The following is a 20,108-nucleotide window of genomic DNA, read 5'->3' as shown; positions in this document are numbered from 1 at the left end:
GTTTGAAGCCCCCGGGTCTGGGACTGGAACTGCAGTCGACTGTGTGGGAGTCCAGCGACATAGCCATTACACCAACTGCTGGTCCAGACCTGGCATGTTTTTTAAGCCACCAGGTCTGAACTAGAACCACGAAGTCAGCATGTAAGATCCAGTCACCTTAACTACCATGCCACTGGTTGACCCTGTTGTTTTTTAAGAATTACTTTATTTAACTTTATTTATTTATTTTAGTTTGGCCAGAGAGGGACAGAGTGAGAGGGGGCGGTGGGGGGCAGTAAGAAAGCAAGCCATCAGGTCCAGGATTCAAAGTGTGGTCGACCATGTAGGGGTCCAACGCTGTTAACCACCACACCACCTGCCAGCCCCCTGGCCCGGGTTTTTAAACTGGACATTTTTCAGCCCAGCCTCAACGGCACAGGTAGTACCATGAGGCTCTGCAGTGCTGGAAGCCACATACATGTCAGATGTGGGTTTGGAGCCCTTGTTGAACTGAAACACAGCAGGCTTGCAGGACCCGAGACCCTGACCAGCCAGAGGGTGGGAAGGGGACCAGAGTGAGATGAGACCAAGGGGAGCCTGCAAGTCTGTCTTTGCTGTGCTTTCATGTAAGAGTGTTCATAAAAGAAACTTTCGAAAAACTACATTTCTCAAAAATAAATCATTTCAGTTCTTTTTTTCTTTCTTTCTTTCTTTTTTTTTTTTTGAGAGGTTTTTGCTCCAGGGTGCGTGCACTCGCCAGAGGACAGAGAGAGACAGAGAAACAGAAAGCAAGAAATCACCCCCCAGTGGGGATGGCCACACCACAATCCCTTCTCCTCCATTCTCCTCTCGGGATCTTGGGCACGCACGCACATGCACCCGGCGTGCGTTTAAGCCACCGGGTCCAGAACTTGAACCGTGGTCGACTACATGGAGTTCAGCGACACGGCCATTACGCTAACTGCTGGTCCCAGTTCAATTCCTTTTTCGGAAGCCTAGTGGCCTGGTTAAAAGTTCAGCACTGCACAGAGGCTCTGACATTCAATCTGATTCCATTTGTCCTTTCACATTTCCTTGCTTCAAAACTATTGGCAGTAAATGAGATTAAGTTAGTCACAATCCAACCTGGGCACCCCAAATAGCTAAAAAAAGAACTGCCATTCCATTGTCCGATTCAGAGCAGTACCCCAAGAGGGGCCTCAAGGGCATGTTATTATGGTCGTCTCATTTTTTTTTAAGAATTATTTATTTATATTTATTATTTTTTAATTTGACCAGAGAAAGAGAGAGATTAGGGGAGAAAACAAGCTGCCAGGTCCAAGACTCGAACCGTGGTCGGCCGTGTGGGAATCCAGTGCCTTCAACCACCACGCCACCTGCCAGCCCTGGTCGTCTCATCTTATGTCTCCCTAAAATGTTACACTATACACTAAATTTTCCCTTAAAAAAATCCATTGTGCCATTTATATAAAAAATGTACTAGGGCCAGCAGATGGTGTAGCAGTTATGTCGCTGGACTCCCACACGGCTGACTATGGTTCGAGTCCCAGACCTAGTGGCTTGAAAATCACGCCAGGAGCATGTGCGTGCCCAAGACCCCAGGAGAAGAATGGAGAAGGGACTGTAGTGTGGCCACTGCCCAGTCATTTCTCGCCCCCCTCTCAGTCTCTGTCTTTTGCTCTCCGGTGAGTGCATGTGCCGTACGGCAAAAACTTCTTAGAAAATAACCTATCTGTCTGTCTGTCTATCTATCTATCTATCTATCTATCTATCTATCTATATCTGTATCATTTTTTTCAGTTCACACCCCCCTCTGCTTTTTTTTTTCTTTTTTTTGCTTTCTCATCTTCTGCTCCTCTCTCCTTGCAACCTTGCTGAAATGGCTAGTGTGCACAAGTCCCTCACCAGGTGTCACTTTATTGTACCGTGCTCACAGACAACATTTTGCAGTTAGCAGAGGCAGCCAGAATTTCTCAGTCACCTACAATTAATCTGGGTCCCCCTGGCCTAAACATAAGCACCAGCAAACGACAGCCCACGGGCCGAATCTGGCCTGCCTCCTGTTTCTGTACGTCCCACAAAATAAGAATGGTTTTCATACCTCCAAGTAGTTGGAAAAAAAAAAATCAGTAATATTTCATGACATTTGAAAATAAGAGAAAATTTAAATTCAAAGTCTATAATTAAAGTTTAGGAGAACACAACCACACTCACTTACTTAGGGACAATCTACGCAGTTTTCATACTACACAAAAGAGCTGAGTAGCTATTCTTGCAACACTCTTGGCTCAAAAATGCTTTTTTAAAAGTTGTCTGAGGGTGCCTGTGTTCACCAGAGACAGACAGAGAGGACAGAGAGGTAAAGCACTCATGGGTGTGGTCATGCCACAATGCCTTCTCCTCCATTCTCTAGCCTTTCGGGACCTCGGGTACACACACATACCTGGCATGCTTCTATTCTTTTTGAGAGAGATTTTTGCTTGGTGTGTGTGCTTGCCAGAGAGACAGAAAGTGAGAAATCACTCCCTAGGTGAGATGGCCACACCACCATCCCTTCACCTCCGTTCTCCTCTTGGCATTTTGGGCATGCACACACATGTGCCCAGCTTGAGTTTGAAGTCGCCAGGTCTGAGGCTCGAACCATGATCGACTATGTGAGAGTCTAGCGATGTAACCGTTACACCATGTGCTGGTCCCATACCTGGCAAGGTTTTCAAGGTGCTGGAGTTGGGACTAGAACCACACAGTTGGTCAAACAAGTTCACTCCTTCAACCACTACATTAGGGCTGAACCAGGCAAAAGAACTTCTCGGGTTTTTTTTAAAGTGTTTTTTTTTTTTTTTAATTTTGGATTTTTATTTATTTATTTATGTGTTTATTTCAATTTGACCAGAGAAGGACAGAGAGATTGAGAGAGAGAGAGCGAGAGAGAGAGCAGGCCGCCAGGTCCAAGACTTGAACCATGGTCGGCCATGTGAGAATCCAGCATCCCTAACCACCACGCCACTCGCCGGCTCCCAAGAACTTCTCATTTTTTTTTAGAGAGATTTTTGCTACAGAGCACATACACTTGCCAGAGAGACAGAGAGAGAGAGAGAGACAGACAGAAAGCGAGAAATCGTCTCCCAGGAGGGATGGCCATGCCGCAGTTTCTACTCTTCCATTCTCCTCTTGGGATTTTGGGCATGCACACACATGAACACGGCATCAGTTTCAAGCCACTGAGTCCAAGATTTGAACCATGGTTGTCCATGTGGGAGTCCAACAACATAACCATTATGCCATCTGCTGATCTCTGGGAAAGAGAACCTTTAATTCCCACAACAATCTGTAACAAGCCCAACCCTGACTCCTAATCTACCAAATAAGATGTGTGGAATCATAGCATTCTAACATCCAGACAGCTCAGAAAAGTCTGAGAAAAACTTACCATTTTACACCACTTAGCATTAGTTGAAGTTTACTGTAACATATATGAAAGTTTTTTTATCCTATTTTTAAGAATTATTTTATTTTACTTATTATTAGTATTATGTTTTATCTTGTATAGTCATCAGAGAGAGACAGCGAACGAGAAGGAAAGTGAGAAAGCAAGTCACCAGGTCTGGGACTTGAACCAAGGTCGGCCATGTGGAAGTCCAGTGCCTTAACCACCATGCCACCTGCTGGCCCCCAAATAAGACCTTTATGTTCAAGAAGTATAAAATAATTTTAGTGGCTAGATTTTCTTTAAAGAATTATTTGTATTTAAATTTATTTATTTATTTAAATTTGACCAGAGTCAGGACCAGCAGGTGGCGTGGTGGTTGGGGTGCTGGACAGTCCCACATGGTCAACCATGGTGTGAGTCCTGGATCTGGTGGTTTGCTTTCTCACTCTCTCTCTCTGTATCTCTCTCTCTCTGGTCAAATTAAAATCAATGAATGAATAAATAAATAAAATTAAATAATTAATTATAAAAAAAATTGACCAGAGTGACAGAGAGAGAGAGGTAAAGGGGAGAGGGGAGTGAGAAAGCAAGTTGGCGGGTCCAGGACACGAACAGTAGTTGGCCATGTGTGAGTCCAGTGCCCTCGACCACCATGCTACCTACTGGCCGCCCCCCCTTTCCCATTTATTTAAATTATTTATTATTATTATTCAATTTGATCAGAGAGAGTCAGAGAGAGAGAAAGGGAGAGTGAGAAAGCCAGCCATCAGGTCTGGGACCCGAACCAAGGTTGGGCACATTGGAGTCTAGCCTTAATGACTGTGCCATCTGCTGATCCAACCCCTTTCTTTAAAAAAAAAGATTTTTGTGTGGCCAGCAGGTGGCATGGTGGTTAAAGGCGCTGGACTTCCACATGTCAAATTGCAGTTCAAGTCCCGGACCCAGTGGCTTGCTCTGCCTCTTTTTGGTCAAAATTGAAAAATAATAATAGAAAATAAATTATTTTTTTTTTTAAAAAAAAGAGAGATTTTTACTACTGGACATGGGAGCTCTCCAGAGAGACAGAGACAGAGAAACACAAACCAAGAAATCACTCCCCCGTAGAAGGATTGCCATGTTATAATCCCTTCTCCATTCTCCTCTCGGGATTTTGGTCACACACGCACATGTGCTTGGCATGAGTTTTAAGCTGCCGGGTCCGGGACTCAAACCACTGGAACCGTGGCAGACTGTGCGGGAATCCAGCAATGTAACCATTTCGCCATCAGCTGGTGCCCTAAGTGGCTAGATTTTAAAACATACCTGAGGGTGCTTGGACAACGAAAATTCTTCTCCCCACCTTGAGAAGGAAAAGTAAAACATGATTAAGATTTCAACACAAAACAAGGATACAAATAAAGAAACCCCAAGATTTCTAAGCCTTAACATGTTTTTTCCATGAATATCTTTAAGTAAAGCCTTATAGAAGTGACTACAATACTAGAGAGCTAGAGGGGCAATGAAGAGATGAGAGCGACAGGGCTCCGAAGCCGTGCTTGGATTTGCCGTGGTACAGCGGCCACCGAGGCGACGTGTGCAACAGCCGGCCGCTGCCGAGGTCTCGTGCGGCAGGAAACTCGCTCAGCTGTAATGCGCTTACATAGGAACAAGCACTACTTAAGAAGCCTCACCACAGAGTACTGTGCTCAGTACTTTCACTGTACTCACGGCTGTAGGACTGAAGAAATAACACTTCTCACTGGAGTAGCAAAAATCCAAAACACTAGATTGTATAATATGGTCTGAACTTGGTTTGCAGTTTATAATTTACACCATCTATAGAAAACCCAAGAAAAGTACTCTCCTAGAACTTAGGATAAGTCTCCTTTCTCCCTTTGACACTACTGTGGCTGAAGATAACAGTATGATGTAGAAGAAGTAAAATTTAAAAATTCTATTCAGCCACTTATTAAATATCTTTGGACAAGACTATTTCTTTACCAATTAAAATAAAGGAGAGGGGCCAGCAGGTGGCGTAATGGTTACATCACTAGACTCCCACATAGTGGACTGTGGTTCGCGTCCCAGACCCGGTGGCTTAAAACTCATGCCGGGCATGTGTGTATGTGTGTCCCAAATTCCAAGAGGATTACGGAGAAGGACTATGACATGGCTATTCCCCTGGGGGGTGATTTCTTGCTTTCTGTTTCTCTAGTGAGCACACAGGCCCTATAGCAAAAATCTCTCTTAAAAATAAGTAAAAATAAAAGAGAAAGAGATTAACAACAACAAAAAAGATCTCAGTTTACAAAACAAAACTGCTAACATTTAATACTGTTATGCGTTAGATGGTAGTTTGTCCTCGAAGTTTCATATGTTAGACTGTGACACTGGGAGATGGTAAGACAGTGGGCAGTGGTTAGATCGTGGTGAATGCATCGTGGACACAACATTCTCGGGAAGATTGGTGATGTCTGGCAAGGCTCAGTGAGTTCGGTCCTTGTGAGAAGGATTTAGGTCTCATGAAAGCTGGTTGCTGTAAAAGACCCGCAGCCTTCTCTGCACACGCCTGCCATTCTCTGTACTTCTGTCAGCCATGTGGTAGGCCAGCTGCTACCAGGTCTATACCTTTGGCCATTTCAGCTGACAAAATTGAGAGTCAATGAACCCCTATTTCATTATAAATCACTGAGTCACGGGTGTTTGTTAGCAATGACTAAGCCAAATATAAAACGAAAAAGATAAACTACATATAAAAATAACCTGGGACCAGCAGATGGTGTAATAGTTACATTGCTGGACTCTCACATAGTAGCCCTTGGTTCGAGTCCCAAACTCAGAGGCTTAAAGTTCATACTGGGTGCATGTTGTGTGCATGCCCAAGATCCCAGAAGGAGGATGGAGAAGGGACTGCCATCCCTCCTTGGGGGTGATTTCTTGCTTTCTCTCTGTCTCTCTGGTCAGTGCACATGTCCTATAGCAAAAAAAAAAATCTCTCAAAAAAGTAAATAATGAAAATAACCTAAAACAGGGGCCAGCAGGTGGCATAGTGGTTAAGGCACTGGACTCCCATATGGCCAACTGCGGTTTGAGTCCCAGACCCAGAAGCTTGAAACTCACACTGGGCACATGTGTGTGAGTGCCCAAAATCCTGAGAGGAGAAAGGACTGTGGTGTGGCCATCCCCCGGGGGGTGATTTCTCACTTTTTGTCTCTCTGTCTCTCTGGTGAGTGCATGCACCCTAATAGCAAAAATCTCAGGAAAAAAAACAAAACCTAAAACAAACAAAAAAAAACTTGGGAAACAACAAGTTCAATCAAAGTGATCTAACCAATGTTTGCAACTCTGCACTTGATCTTAGCCAAAAGGCCGAGAAGCGATGTGTTTGCAATAATGGAATGAAAAGTATAATTTGTTGATAGAGGGGCTGGCAGGTGGCATGGTGGTTAAGGGCGCTGAATACCCATATTGTCGACTGTGGTTCGAGTCCCGGACCTGACAGTTTGCTTTCTCACTTTCCCTCTTTCTCTCTCTCTCTCTGTCCCTCTCTGGTCAAATTAAAATAAATAAATAAATAAATAAATAAACAAACCTCAATAAAATAACTCTTAAAAATTATGTTAATTTGTTGATAGAGGAAGTAGTCTGGATGGGTCTAGAAGGGAGGGTCTATGAGAAGGACGGGTCTGTTTCCCACCCACTAAGCCGGGCTGTCTGCCGCTATTTAGTAATTATATTAGGCTGTCAATACATTGTGACTTTTCAGACAGCCCAATACATGCTACATTTTTTCTCCCCCCTGAAAAATGAACAAGTGGGAATCAGGCTTGACAACCAGAGCCAACTTAAATCCGACACGTTTCTTGTCCTCCAGAGCTTAGGAGGGCCCTCACTCCCAGATGTTTCACACAGCTCAACCTGCAAAGCCCTACCAAGTCCAGGTCACCCTCTGACTTAACATTTCTGCCTTCTAGCCCACTGAATTCAATTAAGAATATAACATTAACATCTTTTAGATTTTTGCCACAGGGCACAATGTGCTTGTTGGAAAAGAGACAGAGAGGGAAAGTAAAAAATCGCACACCCTCAAGCCCCGCCCCCGCCCGCTCCTGCGACGCCGGGAGGGGGCGCGCGAGGCCGGGCCGGGCGGTTGCAGCGGTTGGGTGGACTCGGCCGGCGCCATGTCAGCCGGGGGCGTTGCGGCGCTGCTGTGCTGGCTGAGCTGCTGTATCTCGGCATTGTGGAGGTATTACTGTTACAGCCCAAACTATCTCATTCTTTCTACAAGAAGTACTCAGGACCATTCAGTGGCTGGAGAGGACAGAGACAGAAGAAAGGAGAAAAAAGCAATCCCTTCTTCTCTATCTCCCCATTGTGTTGGGCTTCTGGGAATGCACATGCATGCTCCTGGCATGTTTTTCAAACTACAAGATTCGGGGTTTGAACCACAAGGTTGGCCATGTGTGATTTGGGTCCCTCATCCACCAGTCTACAGGGTCAGCCTGACAAATAATTAGTATTTTTAAATAAAGTAATTAATATTACCTAAACACACACACACACACACACACACACACACACACACACCCTCTCCCCAGGAGCAGGGGGATGGCCATGCCCCAATCCCTTCTCCACTCTCCTCTAGGGAATCTGAGCATGCATGCACACATGCCCAGCATATGTTTTAAGCCACCAGATCCAGGACTCTAACCATGGAGTCAGCCACATAGGATCTAGGGTCTTAACCACCATGCCAGTGGGTAAGCCCTAACTATAACATCTTATTATTTTTTTAGAGGTTTTCGCTATAGGGCGTGTGCGCTCGCCAGATAGACAGAGACAGAGAGACAGAAAGTGAGAAATCACCCCCCGAGGGGATGGCCACGCTGCAGTCCCTTCTCCTCCATTCTCCTCTTGGGATCTTGGGCATGCATGCACACGCGCCCAGCGTGAGTTTTAAGCCACCGGGTCCGGGACGCGAACCGTGGTGGACTACACGGGAGTCCAGCGACATAGCCATTATGCTAACTGCTGGTCCCAACATCTTTTTTTTTTTTTTTAAGGAATAATTTTATTTAACTTTATTTATTTCCTTATTTTAATTTGACCAGAGAGGGAGAGAGAGAGAGAGACTGAGAAAGCAAACTGCCAGGTCCAGGAGTTGAACTGTAGTTGGTCATGTGGGAGTCTAGCATCCTTAACCACCACACCACTTGCTGGTCCCCCCTCCCTTTTTTTATTTGGAGAGTTTTTTGCTATAGGACACGTATGCTCGCCAGAAAGACAGAGAGACAGAAAGCGAGAAATCACCCCTCAGGGGGAATGACCACACCACAATCCCTTCTCCTCCGTTCTCCTCTCCGGATCCTGGGCATGCATGCACACGCATCCGGAGTAAGTTTAAGCCACTGGGTCTGGGACTTGAACCGTGGTTGACTACATGGGAGTTCAGCGACATAGCCATTACACCAACTGCTGGTCTGGCCCCATCTTTTAAGACTTACTACTTAAAAGACTTTTAAAACTTACCCAATTGACCGTAATTTGAAATTTTTCTGATCAATATTAAGCACTTTCACTTCCTAAGGAAGAAAAACAGATTTTTTTTTTTTAACTAAAATGTTCATAATAGATCATAATACCAAAACATGTCTAGGATGGTACTTTTCTAGAAAATAACACCATACAACTTATCTGAAGCAAAGAAAATTTATATGTTAACTAAATTAAAACCTAAATATATTTCAAGAAAATAAGGATTTTTCTTACATATTCAAGGGAGGTATTCTTGAAAAATGTACAAGCTAAAATTATGAGGCAGAAGATTTCTCTGTAAGTATACAGTAGAGGAGGAGGCAGACATAGGATTTCAATCACTCCCAGCCCGTTTTATAAAATACGGTAGTCACTTGATGAGTGACTTGGTTGGTAGAATAAAATGTGAGAGGACTTTAAGAAGTTGGTGAAACAGGGAACCAGCAGTTAGCGTAATGGCTATGTCGCTGGACTCCCACGTAGTCAACCGCGGTTCGCGTCCCGGACCCGGTGGCTTAAAACTCACGCCGGGCATGTGTGCGTGTGTGCCCAAGATCCCGAGAGGAGAATGGAGGAGAAGGGATTGTGGCGTGACCATCCCCCCTGGGGGGTGATTTCTCGCTTTCTGTCTCTCTGTCTCTGTCTGTCTATCTGGCAAGTGCACGCACCCTATAGCGAAAAAAATCTCTCAAAAAAAAAAAAATAGTAGAAGTTGGTGAAACAGAGAAATTAAAGTATTAGTTTACTTTGGCACCAAAAACTTGAAACCTTTAGTTTCTCATAATACACATTTTCCATACTTTCTGAAACCCCTTGTTAGCAGTGCGCTGGTAAGGGAGCGAATACAGGAGCCACGGAGGCAGGAGCGCCGTATGTTAGGTCGCAATGGTGCTGCACAACGCTCCCTTCTGGGGTTTGACAATGGCACGCATTCTCCATTTGTCTTTTCCTTTTTTCATGTTAAGGAAAACTAAAAGCAGCAATTTTGTAACTTAGGCCAATGTGACAGCAATGCTAAATTTCAAATGAACAAAAGAAACATAAGCTCAGACTAAATTTAGCTCAATCTTGGGAGACACAAAAGCGGATGAAGACTAGGTGTTCTTGCAGTACTGATCAGAGGTCAGACACGGAATGCATGTACATAGGCACACTCGGCTGAACCCAGAGGAGACTGGTCACTGTCATTTCTGCGAATCAGAATCATCAGATATATCTGTGTGGTTTGGTTTGGTTTGGTTTTTACTGGAAGAGAGAAAGCAAGCATGTAGGAGGGATGAAGGCAGGAAGAGAGAGGGGGAGATAGGTGTTTCTGACAAGGTCTCAGCGTGTGGCGATCTTCCGGCTCCAGCCTCCCAACTAGCTAGGGACACAGGTTCGCGTCACCACACCCAGCCTGTTCAGGTCTAGGCCGGGAACCAAACCCAGTCTGCTCACAGTCTCCGCCCTGCATGGTGGCACCTCCCGCTTGCAACTTTGCATGGCTGGGCTCACATGCTGTCTTTTAAATCCCTTGTTCTGTTTCAAAATATGAACTGAGAACCCATTTGCTCAGTTAAAAAAAGAAAAGAAAAGAAAGAAAACTCTTGCTTACCCGGGGTATGAAGAATTCATCAGCACTGAACTTGTAAAGCCACTCGTTCAAAAAGTGAAACAGAAGAGACTGTAAGTCATCTCCTAAACAGGACCAAAAGAGCCACGACAGTACAATGTTTAATCATTCTGGTCTCTGCGAAATCTGTGCGACTTCAAAGTGCAATGAACTTCTTAGGCTAGTTGAAAGAACAAGCTTATAATCAGTCTTACTCTTTAAAAAAAAAAAAATTATTCATTTATTTATTTTAATTTGACCAGAGAGAGATACACACAGAAAGAGAGAGAGAGAGGGAAAGTGAGAAAGCAAGTCACCAGGCCCAGGACTCAAATCACATTCAGCCACGTGGGAATGTCCAGCGCCCTGGCTACCATGCCCCCACTGATTCCAAATCAGTCCTACTCTTACCGTGAACCTACACTCAGATTATATATAATACCGCATGTCTGTCTGACAATTGCTTCCCGGTTAATAAATCAGTTGTCGGGACCAGCAGATAGCACAGTGGTTACGTCGCTGGACTCCCAGATGGCTGACTATGGTTCGAGTCCTGGACCCAGCAGCTTGAAACTCATGCCAGGGGTGTGTGTGTGTGTGTGTGTGCCCAAAATCCCAAGAGGAGAAGACCAACCCCCCAGGGGGTGATTTCTTGCTTTCTGTCTCTCTGCCTTTGTCTCTCCAGCGAGTGTACATGCCCTATAGCAATAATCTCTCTTTAAAAAAATAAACAAATATATTACCTTGGGTTTCTACTTCTACTGTTTGGAGGGGTTCCACAGTCCCAGTATCTGTCATGTAGCCAAACATGGCCATCACACATTGCTCAAACGCTTCCTCCAGGGAATCTCCCCACGCGTGTAACCTAAAGAAACAGGTGATGCTCTCTGTAAAATAATCCACTCAACAGACAAAACTTGACCATGAGGCCAAAATAAAATCAGTATGACAAATACAAATCTAAAGGTCTCAGTCATTTAATGGCAATAAAATGGAGGGGTTTTTTTTCTTTTTTTTTGAGAGGTTTTTGCTACAGGGCACTTGCGCTTGCCAGAAAGATAGAAAGGGACAGAGAAAAAGAAAGCAAGAAATCACCCCCAGGGGGGATGGCCACGCTGCAATCCTTTCTCCTCCATTCTCTCAGGATCTTGGGCACGCACGCACATGAGCCCGGCCTGAGTTTAAGTCACCAGGTCCTGGACTCGAACTGTGGTCAACTACGTGGAAGTCCAGCGATGTAGCCATTACGCCATCTGCTGGTCCCAAAACGGAGGACTTTTAAGCCATTATTCTCATGTTCTGGAGGGCTCAAAATGAGAGGAGAATAACTGAGAGTAGGATGATCAAGAAGAAAACATTCAGCCTATCTATTTAAAGAGATAATTTCAAAGGGACGAACTCCAGCGATACTCACTGGACATCTGCTGTATGGTCCAAATCTGAGGGAGAGAGAGAAAGACAGATGTCACTCAACTTGACTCTCAAATCACAAGAAAAGGACTCTCATTCATTATTACTAAGTGCATTACCTGAGAAGAACAAGAAAATGCAGGGTAACCCCTACCTTCTGCTATCTACTTACTCAACACATCTAACTGCTTTCTAGGGTGTTCTCTTCGTTTATTTTTTTAAGCCAAGGTTTATATTTAAATGAATAACGGTTTCTAGAAGGCAACAGGGCCAGGGTCTTCTAGGTGATCTAAAAGATGTCTCTCAACAGACAAATGCATATTAGTATATTAAAGTCTATTAGTTTCTCAACGAATGCCAGTTCCTGCTATTAGAACCTTTCCTCGACAGACCAATATATTTTTTCAATTATTTATTTATTTGAAGAGTTTTTTTGTTTGTTTGTTTTTTGCTATAGGGCACATGCACTTGCCAGAAAGACTGAGAGACAGAGAGACAGAAAGCAAGAAATCCCCTCCCAGGGGGGATGGCCACACCACAATCCCTTCTCCTCCATTCTCCTCAGGATCTTGGACACGCATACACACGCGCCCGGTGTGTTTAAGCCACCAGGTCCAGGACTCGTACTGTGGTCGACTACATGGGAGTCCAGCGACATAGCCATTATGTCAACTGCTGGTCCCCCAATATTGTTTTTAAAAATAATTATTTAATTTTATTTTATTATCTTTTTAAGAATTTTTTATTTAAATTTATTATTATTATCTTTTTTTTGGAGAGATCTTTGCTATAGGGCGCGTGCGCTCACCAGACAGACAGAGACAGAGAGACAGAAAGCGAGAAAATGTGGTAGGCAGTTAGTTAGCCGTGAGCGGGCAGCCCTAAGAGAAAAGCGAAAGGCTCATCTAGCTCCAGGTGCCAGGAGGACAAGGGAATTTGCCATCTTCCTTCCTTGAGGCCTGAGGGAAGCACACAGGGATGATTCCTAATTTTTTCTCTTATCGAAAAGACCTAAGCAAGCGTTTTGGTCAATGCCCCAATTCCTATTAGGGCAGTGGACTAATTGGGCAGTCTAATTGGGGTAACCTGGCTTGCATTGGGCACCATGCGCAATTAGGTGATTAAATTCCTCATTCTTTACCTGTGAGGAAGGTGCGCAGGTGCAGGAAAAGGGCGTATGGATTCTAACTTAAAGGACGAACGTAGGCAGTGTAAGGGGCCTCCCACTAATGAATATTCATAACCTCTAGTAATAAAAATAAGGGTTAACTAGTACCAAGCGCAGCTGCCACTTGGCAATCTGCCTACCCAACAACCTTTTTGGGTGTACTTTCTTTCCGTTCCTTTCTTTCTTTCTATTAAACCTTTTCTACCTACTTTATTCATGGTTGCGGTTTTATTTTGCGCCTAGGGACAGATCTCTAATTTTAGTGACCTGGACCCAAAGAACCAAGGACTTCACAATGCAGCTCAACACTCTCCCATCCATCCGTTAACAAAATCACCCCCCAGGGGATGCCACACTGCCATCCCTTCTTCATTCTCCTCTCGGGATCTTGGGCACACACGCACACGCGCCTGGCATGAGTTTAAGCCACTGGGTCCGGGACTCGAACCGCGGTTGACTACATGGGAGTCCAGCGACATAGCCATTACACTAACTGCTGGTCCCTATTATTATTATTTTTAAATTTGACCAGCAAGAGAGAGGGAGAGGGAAAGTGAGAAAGCAAGCCACTAGGTCCAGGACTTGAATCGAGGTCACCCATGTGGGGAGTCCAGCATCTTAACCACCGTGCCACTGCTGGTCCCTGATTATTATCTTCCAACTTGTACAGGGCATGCGCACTTGCCAGATAGAGACAGAGAAAGAAAGAGAGAGGGAGAATGTGAGAAAGCAAGCCACAAGGTCTGGGACTTGAACCACAGTCAGCCATGTGGAAGTCCAGTGCCTTAACCACCATGCCACTTGCTGGCCCCCAAAAGAATATCTTTTTAAAATACTATATGGGACCAGCAGATGGCATAATGGTTACATCGCTGGACTCACATGTAGTTGACTGCAGTTTGAGTCCCAGACCCACTGGCTTAAAACTCATGCTGAGCACCTGTGCGTGCATGCCAGCGAACTCAAGAGGCAAATGGAGGGTTGGGATTGTGACATGGCCATCTCCCTAGAGGGTGATTTCTCACTTTCTGTGTGTCTCTGTCTCTCTGGTGAACGCACACAGCCTACACCAAAAAAACTCTAAAAAAACATATGTGTGTGTATATATATATATATATATATTCAAAATTCTAGGAACTACCTCACCATCTAAAATATAAATTTTTTTTTGGAGCAAGTTTTTGCTGTAGGATATGTGCACTCGCCAGACAGACAGAGAGAGACAGAAAGCGAGAAATCACCCCCCAGGGGGGATGGCCACGTCGCAATCCCTTCTCCATTTTCCTCTTGGGATCTTGGGCACGCATGCACACGCAGCCGGTGTGAGTTTAAGCAACTGGGTCCGAGACTCAAAACGCAGTCTACTACATGTGAGTTCAGTGACACCCATTATGCTAACTGCTGGTTCCTAAAATATAAAATTTTGATTTCTCTGTCTTACCTTCTCTTGAGGAGCTAGTCTATATTAAATACTAAATTTAGATAAAAGTTTTGGTTTTAATTTTGCCAGAGGGCAAATTCCTTGCTAAAGCAAGATAGGGAAGGAGGGGGAGAAAGCATCCCTCAATGGGACATGGTTATCCCACAATTCCTTCTTCACTTCTCCTTCCCTTTAGTGTTTTGGGCATGCATAGCACACACGTGTCCAGAGTTTTTCTTTTCTTTTTTTTTGTAGAGATTTTCGCTATAGGGCGCGTGCACTCGCCAGACAGACAAAGACATAGAGACAGAAAGCGAGAAATCCCCCCCAGAGGGCATGGTCACGCTGCAGTCCCTTCTCCTCCATTCTCCTCTCGGGATCTTGGGCACGCACGCACACGTGCCCGGCGTGAGTTTTAAGCGACCGCATCCGGGATGCGAACCACGGTCAACTACGTGGGAGTCCAGTGACATAGCCACTACGCTAACTGCTGGTTCCCGTGTCCAGAGTTTTCCAAGCCATTGTTGAGGATCTGAGCTGCAGCTGAGCCTGTGGGACCCAGCTCCTTTTACTACTAGACTAAGGGGAGAGACCCTAGATAACATAGTTTTAGAAATTAAACTCCATAGCATATATTATGAGCTTTTTCCTGTTAGTCTCATAGAAACTCCAGAAAGTAACAACTACAGCTTTCTCTCATTGGATCTGTTATCTCGTTGTTTTCAGGCTCCTTTTCACCCCATCCTGATTCCCATCCATCCTCCCACTTAGGATCAGAGAACGCTGAGCAGAAGCAATTGTGAGAACATGTGACCCGATCATTCACTTAGAGGAAGCCTGAAATCCAGAGATGCTGTGACTTGTTCAGGACAGCACTGATGAGAAGCAGAGTTGGGTCTAGAACTGAAGTTTCTTTTTCTTTTTAATTATTATTTATTTTATCATTATTATTATTACTATTTTTAACTTGCTACAGGCCATGTGCACTCACCAGAGAGACTGACAGAGAGAAGGAAAGTGAGAAAGAAAGCTACCAGGTCCACGACTCGAACTGCAGATCACCACGTGGGAGCCCAGAGCCTTAACCACCATGCTACCTGCTGGCCCCTAGGATTGAAGTTTTCGTACTCTGAGTTTAGTGCACTTTGCACCAAAACACATCATCTTCTGATAGCACACTCACACTGAAGGTTCAAATTCATCTCTAACTCATAGATATCACGGAGGAATAAGTTTTCGGCACTTTGAAGCTCAATGAGCAGCAGAGGGGACCAGGAGGCAGCACAGTGGTCACGTGACACTGTGAGGCTAGTCCACAGGGAAGGTTTCGGGTTTGTGTCCAGAGCCCTCTGTGAACACGGTGGGTGTGTGCATGCCCACCATCCGGGGCTGGCTGAAGGATCATGGCATAAAAACCCTACTGGGGTATCTGTCTCTCTCTGTGTCTGTCTCATGGAAAAGATAAATAAAATAAACTTAGGAGAGAAAAAAAGACCAGCAGCGATGATTAAAAAAAAAAAAAGTCCAGGTATTGACCCTAAGGAAATGAAAGAAGACATGTAAAAATGCTCACAGCAATTTATTCCCCCAAATTAAAAAATCTAATTTTCATCAATCAGAGAGCAGATAGGTATAATCAATGAAATTTTACTCAGCGATAAAAAAGCACGAAATACTGATATGTGTACTTTTTTTATGGCCAGAGGCCATGTGCATTTGTTAGAGAGAGAACCCTCCAAAGGGGCATGGTCACACTGCAGCCAATTTTCCTGTCTGGGATCCGGCAGGCAGGCTCCAGCACTGAGCTGCCCCGTGCTGGGGGCCAGGACTCTAACTGCGGCAGCCTGTGGGATCTGGCTTTGGATACAGTGTTTAACTGGCATGCTGTGGGTTGGCCCTGATAAGCCTTAGCATCAATGTCAGAACATTCTGCTGTGTGAGAAGTCCAGAACTCTCAGCACCAGACCATCCAAACCCGTGTACTGGCTTCTAGCAGCATGGGATGACCCCAGCCCCACTGCTGAGAAAGCTCAACAGAAGAATCTGCTCTTTGTCCTAGCTGACACCTGACACAGGCCCTGACCTCTCTCTTAGAACATGTACTAAATAGGACTTAGAACTTTACATTTCTCTCTCTTACAACTCAGGAGTCTCTTTCTCAACGATGAGGGCCATTCCTTCGCAGGGAACCATCGGGAAGGCCAGGGCCTCTGTCTTCATCTGTGGAAGGAGAGATGTCAGCTTTGGCGACCACCAGCTAACACAGCCGGTCTCACCACACCAACACTGACCAACCTGTGTACATTTTTAATTTTTGGAGAGGTTTTTGCTATAGGGCACGTGTGCTCACCAGACAGAGAGAGACAGAGAGACAGAAAGCGAGAAATCACCCCCCAGGGGGGATGGCCACGCTGCAATCCCTTCTCCTCCATTCTCCTCTCAGGATCTTGGGCATGTACGCACATGCGCCCAGTGTGAATTTAAGCCACCGGGTCTGGGACTCGAACCATGGTCAGCTACATGGGAGTCTAGCGATGTAGCCATTACACCAACTGCTGCTGGTTCCTGTTTATTTTTTTTAAGAGAGATTTTTTGCTGGGCCAGCAGGTGGGGTGGTGGTTAAGGGTGCTGGACTCACATGGTTGACTGTGGTTCAAGTCCAGGACCTGGCAGCTTGCTTTCTTTCCTTTTCTTTCTCTCATTCTGTCTCTCTGGACAAATTAAAATAAATAAATAGTTAAATTAAAAATAATTATTTTAAAAAAGACACATTTTTGCTATAGGGAACATGCGCTCACTGGAGAGACAGAGACAGAAAGTGAAAAATTACCCCCTCAGGGGGATGGCCACACCACAATGCCTTCTCCTCTCAGGATTTTGGGCACACACAACACACATATGCGCCCAGCATGATTTTTGTTTTTAAATCATTTTTATACATTTGATCCCTACACATTAGCTTGTAGAGAATTTACCCAACATAAAATACACCTCAGACCAGTCTGGTTGAGTATTACATGTCATCTTAAACAGGTAATTAACCATTTGTGTCCCATAAACGTCTCACCTCTTTCTCCCTAACTTCCTTCCCTACTCTTCCCTTCTCCTACCCTCCTTCCACACTGTCTCTAGAGTCCATAACTATTTTCAATGCTTTTATGTCCTTCAATCTTTTAGTCTCTACCATAGAGTGTGGACATTCTGTACATGTTAAGTGGAGACATACAGTGTCTCTCTTTCATAGCCTGGCTGGCTTCACTCAACAATAAATCTTCCATATTCATCCACTATCTAGCAAATGCCAGGGTCTTTTTTTTTTGGAGAGGTTTTCACTATAGGGCGCGTGCGCTCGCCAGACAGACATTGGGGATGCCACAATCCCTCCTCCTCCATTCTCCTCTTGGGATCTTGGGCACGCACACACATGTGCCCAGCATGAGTTTTAAGCCACCGGGTCCGGGACGCAAACCGCGGTCGACTACATGGGTGTCCAGTGACATAGCCATTACGCTAACTGCTGGTTCCCACAAATGCCAGGGTCTTGTTGCTAGCACGAGTTTTTTTTTTTTTTTTGAGAGATTTTCACTGTAGGGCGCGTGCGCTCGCCAGACAGACAGAGAGAGACAGAAAGACAGAAAGCGAGAAATCACTCCCTGGGGGGATGGCCACACCACAATCCCTTCTCCTCCATTCTCCTCTCGGGATCTTGGGCACGCACACACATGTGCCCAGCATGAGTTTTAAGCCACCGGGTCCGGGACGCAAACCGCGGTCGACTACATGGGTGTCCAGTGACATAGCCATTACGCTAAATACTGGTTCCCGCTAGCATGAGTTTTTAAGCCGCTGGATCTGGAATTCAGACTGCAGTTGACTATATGGGATTCCAGCAACATAACCCTTACACCATCTGCTGGTCCCTGTACTTTTTAAAAAAATTGTTATAGGTACATGTGCTCATAAAGGACAGAGACAGAGAGAAAGCACCCCCCAGGGAGGGATGGCCATACCTCAATCCCTTCTCCATTCTCCACTCAGGATTTTGGGCATGCATACACATGTACTCAGTGTTTTTCGAGTCACTGTGTCCAGGACTAAAACCGTACAGTGTGGCCATGGGGGATCCAGGTGCCTTAACAACCTTGGGCTAACAATTAGCCCAAACCCTTCGTACTTTTTAACTTTTCTGACCCTATTAAGCCTTTGCTCTCTCCCACCACCGTCACATTCTCCCTTTAAAAATCCCTCAATCATTGGGGACAGCAGATGGTGTAATGGTTCCATCAGTGGGACCTCCACGTAGTCGACTGCGGTTCAATTCTCGGACTTGGTGGCTTCAAACTCACACCTGACACAGGTGTGTATGCCCAGGATCCTAAGAGGAGAATGGAGACGGGACTGCGCCATGGCCATCTCCCCAAGGGGGTGGGTGATTTCTTGTGTTCTCTGTTTCTCCAAGTGCACACGCCCTCTAGCAAAAAAAATCTCAAAAAAAAAAAAAAAAAAAAACCCTCAATCATCTCTAGACAAAATTTGCTTTCACTGTTCTAATATCCAGCTATTTTTTTTTTTTCTTCAGAAGGCATATGCAGTCACCAGAAAGAGACAGAAAGCAAGCATCCCCTGATGGGGCAAAGTCATGTCACAATCTCTTCTCCTATCAACAGGGATTTGGGGTGCACACACATGTTGAGTGTTTTTCAACCCACTGAGGCCAAGACTGTAATTCGAGCTATGTAAAATTGGTCATGTTAGATCTGGCTCCGTTAACTGCTAGGCTACAGGGTCAGCCCAGATGTGTTTACCTTTGACATGAGTGAAGAATCTAGACGTAAAACAATCAATACTGTGTGAGTCCATATTTATGAAATGCTAAAATGGGAAAAACTAAGCTATGATTATATGAAAAAGAAAAAATAATTATTGGTTAAAAAAAAATGAGGGACCAGCAGTTGGCATAATGACTCTCTCTCTAGACTACCATGTAGTCGACCGCAGTTAGAGTCCTTGACCCAGTGGCTTAAACTCACATTGGGTCCGTGTGTGTGTGTGCCCAAGATCCTAAGAGAAGAATGGAGAAGGGATTGTAGCGTGACCATCTCCTGGGAGGTGATTTCTTGCTTTCTGTTTCTTTCTGGTGAGCGCACACAACCTACAGTAAAAATCTCTCTCCCCCCAAAAAAAGAAAAAATTCAATGAGAAGTGACAGTATTTTGCATTTTTTCAGTATTTTAATGTATGATTTCCAATGTGTGTTACTATGTTTAGTTGAAGTGCATAAATAAAATCGATCCTCACAGATATGCATGAAGGAGAGTATTTTAATAGCTTTTTCAAATAATTATGGGTAGTTTCCTTTGATGTTATGCTAGAATGCCAAACATACTCATTCTTTAGAAGGGTAGTTTGAATGTGGAATCTGAAGCTCTATCAATGAACTTTCCATAGTCTGTAACAAAAAATTCATTGGCATATTCTTCACTTAGAATGGCTCTTATCCACGCCTGATTGCGTATTATCAAGCACTGGTTGTCTAGATGAGTTCACTGAGTTATACAAATAATATTAGCATTTTAATTACATAGAACTTTCCCTA

The 20,108-nt window shown here is 44.7% G+C and overlaps 1 protein-coding gene across 2 annotated transcripts in view; it reads right to left on the bottom strand.

Annotated features, from left to right (window-relative positions):
• TSLIG1 (tRNA splicing ligase complex subunit 1) overlaps positions 1-20,108 on the bottom strand; it is a 27,348-nt gene that overhangs the window by 2,332 nt on the left and 4,908 nt on the right. The window contains exons 2-6 of one of the 2 annotated variants that reach the window (XM_006158101.3): positions 11,929-11,953; positions 11,258-11,379; positions 10,518-10,600; positions 8,918-8,970; positions 4,712-4,748 (exon numbers count right to left, since the gene is read on the bottom strand). In XM_006158101.3, the coding sequence (XP_006158163.1) occupies positions 4,712-4,748; positions 8,918-8,970; positions 10,518-10,600; positions 11,258-11,379; positions 11,929-11,953 (320 nt within the window). The remainder of the gene's footprint in view (positions 1-4,711; positions 4,749-8,917; positions 8,971-10,517; positions 10,601-11,257; positions 11,380-11,928; positions 11,954-20,108) is intronic. The other variant, XM_006158102.3, reaches the window with a different exon arrangement.

This window comes from Tupaia chinensis, unplaced genomic scaffold, assembly GCF_000334495.1.
Source record: "Tupaia chinensis unplaced genomic scaffold, TupChi_1.0 Scaffold000573_1, whole genome shotgun sequence".
NCBI classification, from domain to species: Eukaryota; Metazoa; Chordata; class Mammalia; order Scandentia; family Tupaiidae; genus Tupaia; species Tupaia belangeri.
The sequence above is the reverse complement of the archived record's forward strand: the minus strand, read 5'-3'. Positions and strand labels throughout refer to the sequence as shown.